The sequence below is a fragment of the Benincasa hispida genome, chromosome 1 (genome assembly GCF_027475165.1).
Source record: "Benincasa hispida cultivar pf3 chromosome 1, pf3_genome.v1.1, whole genome shotgun sequence".
Lineage (NCBI taxonomy): Eukaryota > Viridiplantae > Streptophyta > Magnoliopsida > Cucurbitales > Cucurbitaceae > Benincasa > Benincasa hispida.
In genome coordinates, this window is record NC_143478.1 from 37,594,044 (window position 1) to 37,606,492 (window position 12,449).

The 12,449-nt window shown below is 31.0% G+C and overlaps 2 protein-coding genes across 2 annotated transcripts; one reads left to right on the forward strand and one right to left on the reverse strand.

Annotated features, from left to right (window-relative positions):
• The first annotated feature begins 771 nt into the window (after positions 1–771).
• Positions 772–3,969, forward strand: LOC120070283 (Acyl transferase/acyl hydrolase/lysophospholipase superfamily protein). Its single transcript, XM_039022202.2, has 7 exons — positions 772–1,363; positions 1,940–2,083; positions 2,488–2,560; positions 2,776–2,881; positions 2,971–3,067; positions 3,191–3,286; positions 3,395–3,969. The coding sequence occupies exons 1-7, from the start codon at positions 845–847 to the stop codon at positions 3,527–3,529; spliced, it is 1,170 nt and encodes a 389-aa protein (XP_038878130.1). The 5' UTR covers positions 772–844; the 3' UTR covers positions 3,530–3,969.
• A 1,908-nt stretch (positions 3,970–5,877) lies between these two features.
• LOC120070293 (basic blue protein-like) lies at positions 5,878–7,698 on the reverse strand. The gene is made up of 2 exons (XM_039022211.2): positions 7,452–7,698; positions 5,878–6,355 (listed from the first exon to the last, which is right to left on the reverse strand). Exons 1-2 carry the CDS (start codon positions 7,627–7,629, stop codon positions 6,153–6,155), a joined length of 381 nt encoding a protein of 126 aa, XP_038878139.1. The 5' UTR covers positions 7,630–7,698; the 3' UTR covers positions 5,878–6,152.
• Positions 7,699–12,449: the final 4,751 nt, after the last annotated feature.

Here is a 12,449-nt window from a genome sequence, read left to right on the forward strand (position 1 = left end):
TATAATTGACCAAAATACCTCACTTGGAAACCAAGCTAGAACAAACCACAAAAAAGTAGCAAATTTATGCTGCACCACAAATTGCAGAAGAGTGTTTATACCTCTCTCCTAAGTTATAACAACAAATTTGGTGGGATTATTATTATTATTATTATTTTAAGTTAAAACAAAGTGTAAAAGTCACCGACATAACTTGGTGGTAATTGATAATGTAAACTACGATATTTATTCGATATTTTCATCTATGTTTTTCATATGTCTGACATTAAGAAAAAAAAAGGGACGAACCAACATTTCTAATTATATTGTAAAAGTAAAACAATTGATGAAACATGAGAACAAACAACCATAATATAATATAAATAACAAACATTTAGAAAAAAATTGTCTCCTCAACATGCCACATTAATGGTTAAATCAGCTCAAACACCATTTCGAAGTATTTTTAAAATTTAAGTGTTTAAAATATTTTTTTTGAAACTTCAAGAACTAAAAAGTGTACCTTGCTCTAAAGCGGTAGATGTTTATTTATTAATTTAAACAATTTTTTTAAATACAATTTCTCAAAAAAAAAAAAAACAAAAAAACAAAAAACATATGGTATGAGTATGAGTTAAATATGTATTTTTGTTAAAATAGACAAAATAGACAAAATGGACATTTGGCTTTTGTTTGCTTTTCTGTGAAAGCCATCGAAATCTTTAACAATAACATTATTTAATTAAATAAAAAAAAAATAATTTGAATTATATTAAAAATTAAAATAAATCCATTGTTACAAACAAAAACTAACACAAAGTTTCTCACTTTATTGCTTTCTTCTTCTTCTCCTTCTTCTTCAACAATGGCTCCTCCGCCTCTCTCTTCAATTTCCCATCCCTTTTCTTCCCCAATTACAAACCCTAATTTCAATTTCACTTACAGATACGCTCTTCCTCTACGCACTCAAACTCTACGTTTCATTTCCAATTCATCTTCTTCTCCATCGTCTCCACCGCCGCCACCGCCTCCTCCTCCGCCGGATCCCATTCCCGAGAAAAAGTCCCTCGCCGTAGCCACCGGGGAGCTCTTCTTGGGGCTGGCAGCGAGGCTGATTAACCGCTCCTCCGACAGAACCACAAACTCGGTTGCTATGTTCGATAATCGTAGTGGGAACAAGAGTGTGTTCGAGGAGAGAATCGGCGCGGTGGTTGAGGATGAGATTCAGCCTGGTGTACTCTGGGAGCAGCGGGTTAAAGACGTTGAGGCCGAGCGGGAGCGGCGAGTTATTACTAGCCCTGGCTTTAGTTTCTCCGCCGCTGGTTTGCTGTTTCCGTACCATCTTGGAGTTGCGAATTTTCTCTTAGAGAATAGTTATATCAAGGTTTCTTCTCATCATTTTTTTCCCTTTCTTCTTAACATGCTTGGAAATTTTGGGATGTTGTTTGTTCCCTTTGTGTCTCTGTTGAAGTAATTGAACTCTGAATGATGATGTGCTTGAATTGGAAGAAATTAGTCTTCTGGAAGAGTAGGCATTTGATGGAATTTTCCTTCTTTGTTGTGCATCTTTTTTTCTTGGATATTTGATGTGGCAGGACAGTTTAGATTTAGATGGAATTTGAACCCTCTCTCTCTTTCTCTCAGTGTATCAAGGACAAATTTAATAGAATCAAAATGGAGTTTAGATTTAGAAATGATAGTTTCCATGTACTTTGAAAGTATCCCCTTCAGAAGTCTTTGGATTGTTTTGGAATGTATTTGTTGGCTTGCTACTGTTTCGTGATATGGAAGTTCATGTCTTGTTCGTTCTTGCAATGGCTGATGACCCCTCAAAAGGGTCTCTACTTATCCTTTTTCTGTTTTCTTTTTCTATATTTTCATCCTCACTGAAATTTTATCTCTAGACTATGGTGATCTTTTTCTTATCTTCTTTGGCATTGAAGTGTTTGTAATGATCTAGGAAACGACTCCATTAGCTGGAGCCTCAGCTGGTGCCATTGTCTGTGCTGTTATTGCCTCTGGAGCCAGTATGCAGGAGGCTTTACAAGCTACTAAACTACTGGCTGAAGACTGCAGAAGTAGAGGGACTGCATTTCGCCTTGGGGTATTTCTCTGTTAAAGTAGACCATTTCACTCATTGTGTTTATTTTTTGTGCTAAGACGTGGAGTGGAAAGACCTATCATTTGAAGTTCATTTTAAAGAACCCCATCTTGTTTTTATTCCTGTTATTGTTTGTAATCCTTGACTCTTAAGATTTATGATGCACATCAAGCACATATAGGTTTATTAGTATCCCTGGATTTTCAAAATTCTAGATAATGGTGTAGGATGGTTGAGGAGTAATATTGTAGGTCTATCGTCTTGATACTCAAGTTTTGAGTGCTTGGACTATATCTTTTTGTAGTAATATATCCTCTTGCTTTGGGATCATGGTGAGAGGGGGTATTAACTTTTCCTTTGTGTGTCTACTGGTTTAACTTTTAACGTTTTCCTCATTAAATCCTCAGGCTGTACTGAGGGAAGTTCTCGACAAGTTTCTGCCAGATGATGTACATATTAGGTGTAATGGAAGGGTTCGTGGTATGCATTCCTCTATTCATTCTCTTTCGTCCCAAAACAAAATCACGATAAGAAAGGGGAAAGTGCTATTTTATTATAACATTACTTGATTACTGCAATATAAGTTCATTTTAATTGGTTTGCACAATGTGAAGGGAGAGCATTTCAATCACTTGCAATGCAATTCCATTTTGGGAACTTCAATTTCTCATTTATACATCTCTGTTGTATTCTAGTCGCTGTTACCCAAGTTTTTTGGAGGCCCAGAGGCTTGTTGGTGGATCAGTTTGATTCAAAAGATGATCTCATCGAAGCAGTTTTCACTTCTTCCTTTATTCCTGGGTGACTATTTAAATTTCATATCATCGTGAATGTTCAAACTTTTCCTAGTTTGGTAAATGACCTTGGGCTGAAACAATGCATTAGTGTAGATACCTAGCCCCAAGACCTGTTACAGTCTTTCGGAATAGACTATGCATTGACGGTGGTCTAACATTGTTCATGCCGCCAACTTCTGCCTCTCAGACGGTATTATTTACTTGACAATTTCTCAATGATTTTCCCTGTAGTTTCATTGATCTTGATTCATTAGAGACAAGATTCAAAATGTACTTCAGTCACCCTGGAGTTTTGCTTTGGGTTCTGTTGCAGGTGCGTGTATGTGCTTTCCCAGCTAGCAGATTGGGATTTGAAGGGATTGGGATCAGTCCTGACTGCAACCCTGAAAACAGAGCTGGCCCCAGAGAGGTAAATGAGATCGACAAACCTCGTCCGACGAGTAGACAAGTTGTCGTCGTTTCTTTTATGTTATGACTGCAAATTGATCAAACTCTTTCCTGTTCCTTATCATTTCAGCTTTTCAACTGGGCTCTCGAGCCAGCAGACGATGACATTCTAGATCAGCTCTTTGACCTGGGATATCAGGATGCAGCTGTTTGGGCAGAGGATAATCCTGTTGAAAAGCTGGTGGAAGACGAAAGGCACAACTGAGGACAGTGCTTGTAACTATCTGACACATCAAGTGAAGATAGTGAATAGAAACTGGACAAGCTTGGTGGTAAGTACATTGCCATTAACTCAAAACTTTCTGGATTCCTGCTGATCATACTGCCTCAGTTGTTTAGATACACACAGGAATCCCTTAGAACAAAAGCAGACGAGCTTCAATCATGAATAACAGGATAAAAGCAATATTATACAGGTAGATATCAGAGTCTTGAGTTTAAGATGGCCAAGACTATAGGTATCGATGTGTTTATATATATATATATATATGTTTTCTGTTTCCTTACCTCCACAGGATTTACATGTACCATTTTGGTGGTTTTTCATATATATATATATATATATATATATACACACTCATATATTCTTTTTTGGTTGAATATCTTTTCATTTGAACTGGTAATATAGATTGATTGGATTAGCAATTTTTTCCCCTTTCTTGTTTCCTTGGTTGGGTTGTTTTTGTATGACCTCTCAAGTCTAAACTTTCATTCATCTCAATAAAAGCTGGTTTCTTCATTTAAGGAAAGGCACATTTGGTTCATTTTGATTAGTTTTGTTTTTTTTTTTACCATATTTTAAATAGAACTGGTCCATTCAGGCTTGATGTATGGTATTGGTAGCCAAAGAGGATGAAGAATTAAAGAAAGATATGATAGGTTTCATTATCTTAGAATGTTTCAAACACAATGGAATTCATTTTACTAATGAATCAATAAATGAAACTGCCCTACAGGAAAAAAAAACAAAAAAGTGAAAAAAGAGGAAAACATTATTAAGTTTAGAAAGAAACTTGGGTGCTTCTTGTGCCCCACTACAATTCTCTCTTCTTTTCTTTAATTGATTTGTTTTTATATTTTTCTTTTACTTATCTACTGGAGAGAGATGTATGGGATCGACTACATTTTAGACTACACTTAATCATTGCATGTAAGTTTATACCTTTGCCTTTCTACCATAAATTTCAAATGGTTTGATTTTCTTTTTGATTTGAACATCTTGGTAAAGAGTATATGTCTTAAAAGTCGATGTGTTTGATAAATCTTTTTTTTCTAAGATGGTTAATTGATGTGACTTGTTTTCTCACTCAATTACAAGTAAAATTTAGACCATGTATAAAGTAGATATGGATTTGGACGGGACATGGTCAACTTAAAACCAGTTTAAAGAAAAAGTTAAAAAGTATATATTTGGTCACAAGGGTAATTATTTTGTATTTTGATCCCAAAGTTTGGTCATGAACTAATGTTATTATTGATTATATTCTTAGAAATTATAGTTTATGACGCACATATCGACAAAAAAAATGACATATAATGCATCACATCGGTATTTAAATTAATTCAAAGAATTAAAGTTAAATGGGATTCAATAGTTGGAAGGGAAAAAATTTAATAAAAATGTATGAATTCATTTCAAAGATTTTATTAAATCTACAGTATTATTATTCTTTTATTTTCCTCGCAATGTCTTATAAATCACAATTCTCAATTATCTATTTAATAGGTCTTTAAATTTTAAAAATGTTTAAGATCCCTACATTTTCAAATTTGTGTTGAGTATATCATTTTTAATAAAATATATAATTTATCTATTAGATAAATTTAAATTTTATATTTAATAAAATTATAAAATTTTAATTTTGTATCTAGTAGATTTGTGAATTAAAAAAATATAAAATAGATCAAATTTAAAAGTTTAAAAATTCATTAACTATTTTCTCAAACTTTGGAGATATATTAGACATAAAATTAAAAGTTATTTAACAAATATTTTTACTTTAAAAAATTAAGATCTCGTTTAATAATTATTTAGTTTTTTTTATTTTGTTTTTGAAAAATTAAGCTTACATTCTTACGACAGAATTTCTAGTTTTAAATTTCTTTCTTTGTTAACCATTTTTTTTATCAATAGTTTAAAAAAATAGTCAAAATTTAAAAACTAAAAAAAGTAGTTTTTAAAAATTTTTTTTTTTTTTTTTGAATTTTTCTAATAATTCAACCATTGTAGTTAAAAAAAATGCAAAATCATATTATGAGAAATTAGAAGAAAATAAATTTAATTTTTAAAAACTAAAAATAAAAAACGAAATGATTACTATATGGAGCTTACATTTCAGTTTTTAAAATTTAGCATTGATTATGAAAGCACTCCCAAAATGTAGCAAAATCAAACGGTTACTTGACGAGTAATTTTGTAATTTAGGATTATATCCTTCTTTGCAAATATATCTCTCTTCTCAATATGACACATTCACCTAAAATTAGGCATGGCCTACACGTTTTGAAGAGAGCTCATCAAACTCTTTAAAACTCCAACTCAACAATAGAATAGAATAAAATAAAATAAAAGTTCCATTATTTAATATTTTCTTAGTTTTACTTATTAATTCATAATAGAAGCCATATTGTTTTTCAACTCCTTCCATTACAAGTAGCAACATTTAATTAGTACAATAATATGTTCTGATTCTATTCTCAAAACATAGAAAAATGATATGAAAATTAAAACAAAACAACATTACAAGCCCACAATTTCAAACATTGAAAATTTTTTTGATAAAAACATATAATAAATTGGTTTTTGTTATTGTAATAATCATAATATTTCAAAGAGCTTTAATGGCAATCTTCATTCCAGCTTTACAATGGCCAGGGAAACCGCAGATGAAATAATTGTATCCTTTGACAAGCGTGATTCTGTCTTTTCCTGTTTGGTAAACTTTTGAACCTCTTGGTTTTAGGCACCAATTGTAAGCTACTTTGTTCTTCAACATCACCACATTGTGTGCCATTTGAGGATACTTGAATACTGTTTCCAATAATATAATAATCTTTTCAGAATTAAACTCTACACTACTATAGCAAATATGACTTATAATGATGAATAATTAGCAACTGTTTTAATACGACGAAATACAATTTTATTTCTCAAGATGATAAGTCGCAAGTTGCGATGGATAACAAAAGTTGTCCCAACAGGCTTGCGACGAGTGGTCAAACCGTCATAAGAGGAGAATAAATTTAAAAGGTTGTAATATTGATATTGAGATTTTAATTTTACGGATATATTGAATTGATGCATATATTGACAAATATTTTAATCCTTGAATGTGTATTGAAGTACTAATTTTTCTTTTTTAAAGTACTATAAATGTGAAGTATAGGAATTTAAACATCTAATATCTCAAGTAAAAAAAGTATAGGTCAATTATGGTTGAGTATATATGCTCATATTAGTTGAAATGTTAAGATATAAAAGGATTAAGAAATATAAGATATGGGTTGTTTTCAAATATAGGAAAATGAACCAAAATATTTTCAAATATAACAAAATTTCACTGTCCATCAGATCTATAGCAGATAGATTATGATATTTTGCTATTATTTGTAAATATTTTTTAGCAGTTTTGTATTTAAAATAATATCTCATAAGATATTATGTTTAATTATAAAATTTGTTAGTATATAAAAGTAGATCTCTAATTCATCTTTCTTTGTTTTCTTTCTATGGCAAAGAAATGAAAAGCTATCCTTTTAGTGAAGTTTTAGTGTCATTTTTAATTTATGATTCAAAGAAGAGAGGCAATGCAATTTCCATTTGGGCATTAGGATGGTCAAGCCAATTTAAGTGTGAAAAGTTATCAAATTAAACAAAATTGAAAAAAAAAAAAAACAAAATGAGATTTATTATATAATTAAATAACTAGACAAATTGTATTAAAGACCACCCAATTGAAACAACATTTTTGTTATATAATTTTTATATATGTTATACCCCTAATCAATCATTCTTATTCTGAACTTTAAAAACAAAATAATTATCAAACAAAAATCATAAAAACGTATATTTTAGCTGTATACATACATAAAATTAAAGGGGTACGAGGTGTGAAGGAGAAACATACCGAGTATATCGCCTGCTCGAAAAATCTTTCCCTTAGTCCAAGAATTGACATTGAAGGTCCATCCTTTGGCATCTCCAACAGTGTAGACTCTGGCTCTAGCATGAGCCATCTCAGATTGGATGAGGAAAAGGCAAAGCAACAAAGTGATTGCAATGGCACTGCCTTTTCCCTGACCCATTTTATTATTCTAATTTTACCAAACTTTAAGGAACTCTCTTTGTGTTTAGAGCATAGAAAAGGGGATGAGATGAAATGGGAGAGATTGGTTCCTTTTTATAGTGAGATTTTGTAATTGCTTCAATCTTAGGGTTTATTGGATTTTGGATTTTAATAATGGAAGAGAAACCTCCAAGTGATGTACCACTCAAACCCCAAAAATTATAATTATAATCAAAAGTCATTATAAATTATTGGGAAGAATTATATATATATATATATTGGTAGCTCATACAAGTGTGAAGATTGACTTTTACACCAATCCCATGTGGGGATTAATGGTAACTGACACACACATATATATGATAAAAATATAACTATGTTTGGAGTCTAGTTTTGATTTAATTTATATGTTTTAAATGTTATGTATGGATGGTATGTTTGGAATATATTTCAAAATGTTTGTTTTTAAAAAATAAGTCATTTCAGAAGAAGTTAGAGTGTTTGACGACCACTCAAAATAACTTTTCAAGTATATTTTCATCAATTTTTATAAAAAAATATTTATATAAAAATGAGTTTTTTGATAAACATTTTTTTATATAAAACCCTTGCCATTTGTCCGTTGATCGTAGGTGAAGAGTCTGTCCTGGTGTAGATTTGGCTTAGATCTGAAGTCGCACCTAGTCGTCCGTTGTGTAGATCCTCTCATTCGTCTGTCGTCGGCCGCACCCAGTCGCTCGGATCTGAAGTTCAGATCTGAAGTCGCCCGGATCTGTGTGCCGCCGTTTGTCGTTCGATCAGAAGTCCAGATTTGAAGATCTAAAGTTCGCCGTTCGTCGTTCATCCAGATCAGTATACTCTTTTTCTCTTTCCTCTCTTAAACTCACAACAATTTTTGTTCTTATGTTACGCCTCTCAATTGTTTATATAAATGTCTCAATGAAAGCCAGTTGCGGTTTCACTTCAATATGTCTCTCTGCTCCTAGATTTGGGCCTTTTTATGTGTTTATGGCCTTTGAAATTCGATTTGATTAATGGTTTTGTTGTATATGATACGTTTGTTGAAGTATTGGAAAGAGGCGTTGCCAAGAGTTGCTCCTGCGTTGGGTATGTGTGAGCAAGAGCAGTGAAAGCGAAATGTTGAGCGCAAGGCGCTGGGTAGATGATCATGTAGGCGGGCGCTGGATGATCGTGTAGCAATACAGGGAGCTAAATGATGAGGTAGACGATCGTATAGCAGATGCGCAGAGCTAAGCGATGCGCTAGACGATCGAGATATGCGGGGGCGCTGGACGATCATGTAGGTGCCGCTGGACGATCGTATAGCAGATGCGCGGGCGCTAAGCGATAGACTACACGATGGCGCTATGTGATGAGCATGAGCGCTAGACAATGAGCAGACGCGCTACACGATAGGCAGAATGCTAAGCGATAGGCGATGACGTTAAGTGCTAGACGAATGCGTTAGATGATAAGGCGTCAGTACTAAATGATGGAGGTAAACGATGGGCACGGTAGCTAAACGATAGCCTATGCGCGAGATCGTTTACTAAATGATTAAGCTACACGATGGGCCGCTGGAGCTAAGCGATAGATGCAGGAACTAAACGATTGATTGACTTGAGAACATGTGCATTATGCTAATTAAATACACTAAAAGAATGTTTGACTCACAATTTTAATAAGTTTTAATTGGTGACTCACAGTTTTAAAAAGAAGGTTCTCTCATTTATTCAACTATTGAGTTTTCTTGTTTTACAGGTACAACAAAGGAGTAAATATTTGGTATCACAACATCTTATGCTTTTTCTTGGGGAACTCTAGTAAAGAATTTTGCCTTGAATGTACCATTTATACACATTTCCAATAAACACGGTTAGTTGAATATGAATTCTGATCACATTTTCACTTTGAATCCTTTGTCTTAAATCTTTTTTATTTGTGATCCCTTGAACAACACTGGTCAGACAAAGATGTCTATAACCAGACACTGCTGAAGCTGGAGGGGGTCTGTTCAAGAAGAATTATAAAGGGATCCATACTTATCAATTGGAGAGGGACAGTAAACTCATAATGTTTGTATTACTTGTAATTTGTGTTTTCAAAGGCTGAATTATTGTACGGCCTTTTAAATTATAATTTTATAGCAGAATTTGTGGATTAAATGTAATAGATTTGCAATCCATACATAAATAATATGTCATAGCCACAGTATTCGACGATGATGTGTTATATTATACTTTTTGACCAAAAAAATGGATTCGGCAACGAAATTTTAAAAAAAAGACAATAATTGATAAAACAGACAGATTCTGGGCTTTAATGTCGGTTGCAAATTTCATTAAAGGGCTTTAATGTCGGTTGCAACTGACATTAAAGACAGTGTTATTAAAGCGCTTTAATGTCAGTTTAAAACCGACATTAAAGACAACCGACATTAAAGGGTTTTAATAACAATATCTTTAATGTCGGTTGTCGACCGATATTAAAGCCCTTTAATGTCGGTTCCTGAAATTCTTCTAGTGAATTAATTTTGTCATGGTGAGAGTTGTTTGTTTGTTTCTTTGTTTTGATATGGAGTTGTTTTTTATAGTATATCTTAATTGCATTAACTACGTCAACTAATATGCAAAACATAAAGTATATCAATTAATTTGTTCTATTTTCAAGATTTTGCATGATTTCGATGACATGCAAGTTACATTTAATTTGGTATATCAATTATAATGTATATACTCCATATTTCATATATTGGTTGATTAATATACCATATTTGAAAAGAAAGAAAAAGCATAACAACGATATTGTTGATATGCTTAAAGTATAACGTTTGGTATTTCAATTTAATATCAGTATATCACTAATGTATAGATAGTATATCATCATTCATTCAAAATACAATACTAAATGTTATATTAATGTATCAATAGTTTATCGGTACTCATTTGAAATTTATTTAAAATTTAACAATGAAAAGATCATTTCAAAAATATCATTGATGTATAAATAGTTTTATCGATACTCGTACTAAATTCATTTGAAGTTTAATATTGGTGTATCAATAGTATATCGATGTCGATTCAAAATTCATTTTCAGTATAACATTGGTGTATCATTTAGTATATTAGTAGTTCCTAAAACTATATTTATTCTAGTATAGTGGTAGATAATCACTTATTCAAAATTCAATTTCAAGTGTAACATTGGTTTATCAATAATTTATTAGCATACAATATTCATAATGATTATCAACAAAACGAATTAAACCATTTTAAGTGGATGATGATGTACTAGAAAAGTAATACTCTAAAACAAATGAATAAAAATTCAAATTTAAGTCAATGAATAATAGCAAGGGCATGAACACTTCAGTAAATTTGGTATGTATCAATTATATATCTGACCCATCTACTAAATATAAAGAATATCAATTGACTAATACACCAAACATAAAGTATATATTGATGTACAACCAATACATCAAAAATGCTACAATTGGAATAATAAAAGATAAAAATCAGATTTAATATTATTTGCTATATTTGTAAATTTTTTTAAAAAAGTTACTAAATTAAAAAATTTTATCATATTTTTTCGCCATATGCTTGCAATTGCATCTTAAATGAGTCAAGTATAAATCTTGAAACTTATAGAACAAATTGAAACAAAACTCAACTCTCAAAGGCCAAATTGTAACATTCTGAAATGTTCGAGATTGAATTGAAATCAAATAACTCAAAACTTAATACTTAAAAATGTAACATTTTGAAATTTAGAAATCAAAGAAATTAGCCTCAAAACTTAGAGACCAAAAATATACTAAAAATTGATACAACTCGAGAGAGTGTTTTCCATTTTTTTTTTTTTTTGTCTAATTTATATCTTATTATAGTCCTAGAATTATTTAAACAAAACTTCAACTTGGAATGTATTTAGCATCAAATTATGCAATGTGTGGTGAACCACATGTTTGTTTTTTTAGTGGCTCCTCGTGACATGTTATATTCTTAATTAATACCAAATAAATAAAGTTCTATGCTTCTTGGATCCGTACATTTAGGAGTTTTCAACCCTAATTTCATAGTTTATATATCAACAAAACTTTGTTTAATCAATCCAAGGATGACTAATTTTCTAAATTATTCTATTCATAAAAGACAAAATTTTAACTATAGAAAATTTGTTCATTTTTTTTATTAGTCAATAGCGTATCTTAAATTTCACATTGACGATAATGTAGTTTAGTATTTCTTTTTCTAATTTACGGCGTTATTGAGGAAAATAGTAATTTAAAAAACATTGTTCTCTATGCATCTATGCATATTTTGTTGATGGTATATTTTAATAAATGGTCCAATAATGTTTGTAAGTTGAAGAAAGATCGGAGTTTGTTTAAAATCATTTTTATCATTTTTAAATTATACTAAAAATTATTTTCAAAATAATTTAAAATATTTTTATAGTATGAACAATGTAACTAAAAGTGTAAATTAAAAATTAGATTGATTTTGAGTGATTAAAAGAATGTGTTTTGGAATTATTTTAAATATGATAGTGATTTTATCCATTTCAAAATCACTCACAAATATGTATTATATATTTAAATATTTTATAGCTTGATAATGTTTATTTTCATGTCTGTTATTAAGAAAAAATATTTACTCTTTTTTTTTTTTTTTTTTTTGTTTTCCTTTTATGATCCTCCCAATTTTTGCAAATAAGCTATTTAGTTGCTATAGGATTCAAGTAAGGTCCGTTTTTATGATGTTTGGTAAAATTACAAAGTCTACTAAGAAGGCATTCATAAACTCCACCATAATTCTTAATTAAAGAATAACT

Coding starts and splice junctions, on each gene's coding strand:
- LOC120070293 (XM_039022211.2), bottom strand. CDS start 7,629: ATGGGTCAGGGAAAAGGCAGTGCCATTGCAATCACTTTGTTGCTTTGC. Junction 6,356..7,451: donor TCGAGCAGGCGATATACTCG/GTATGTTTCTCC, acceptor TATTGGAAACAG/TATTCAAGTATCCTCAAATG.
- LOC120070283 (XM_039022202.2), top strand. CDS start 845: ATGGCTCCTCCGCCTCTCTCTTCAATTTCCCATCCCTTTTCTTCCCCA. Junction 2,561..2,775: donor GTGTAATGGAAGGGTTCGTG/GTATGCATTCCT, acceptor GTTGTATTCTAG/TCGCTGTTACCCAAGTTTTT. Junction 3,068..3,190: donor CAACTTCTGCCTCTCAGACG/GTATTATTTACT, acceptor GTTCTGTTGCAG/GTGCGTGTATGTGCTTTCCC.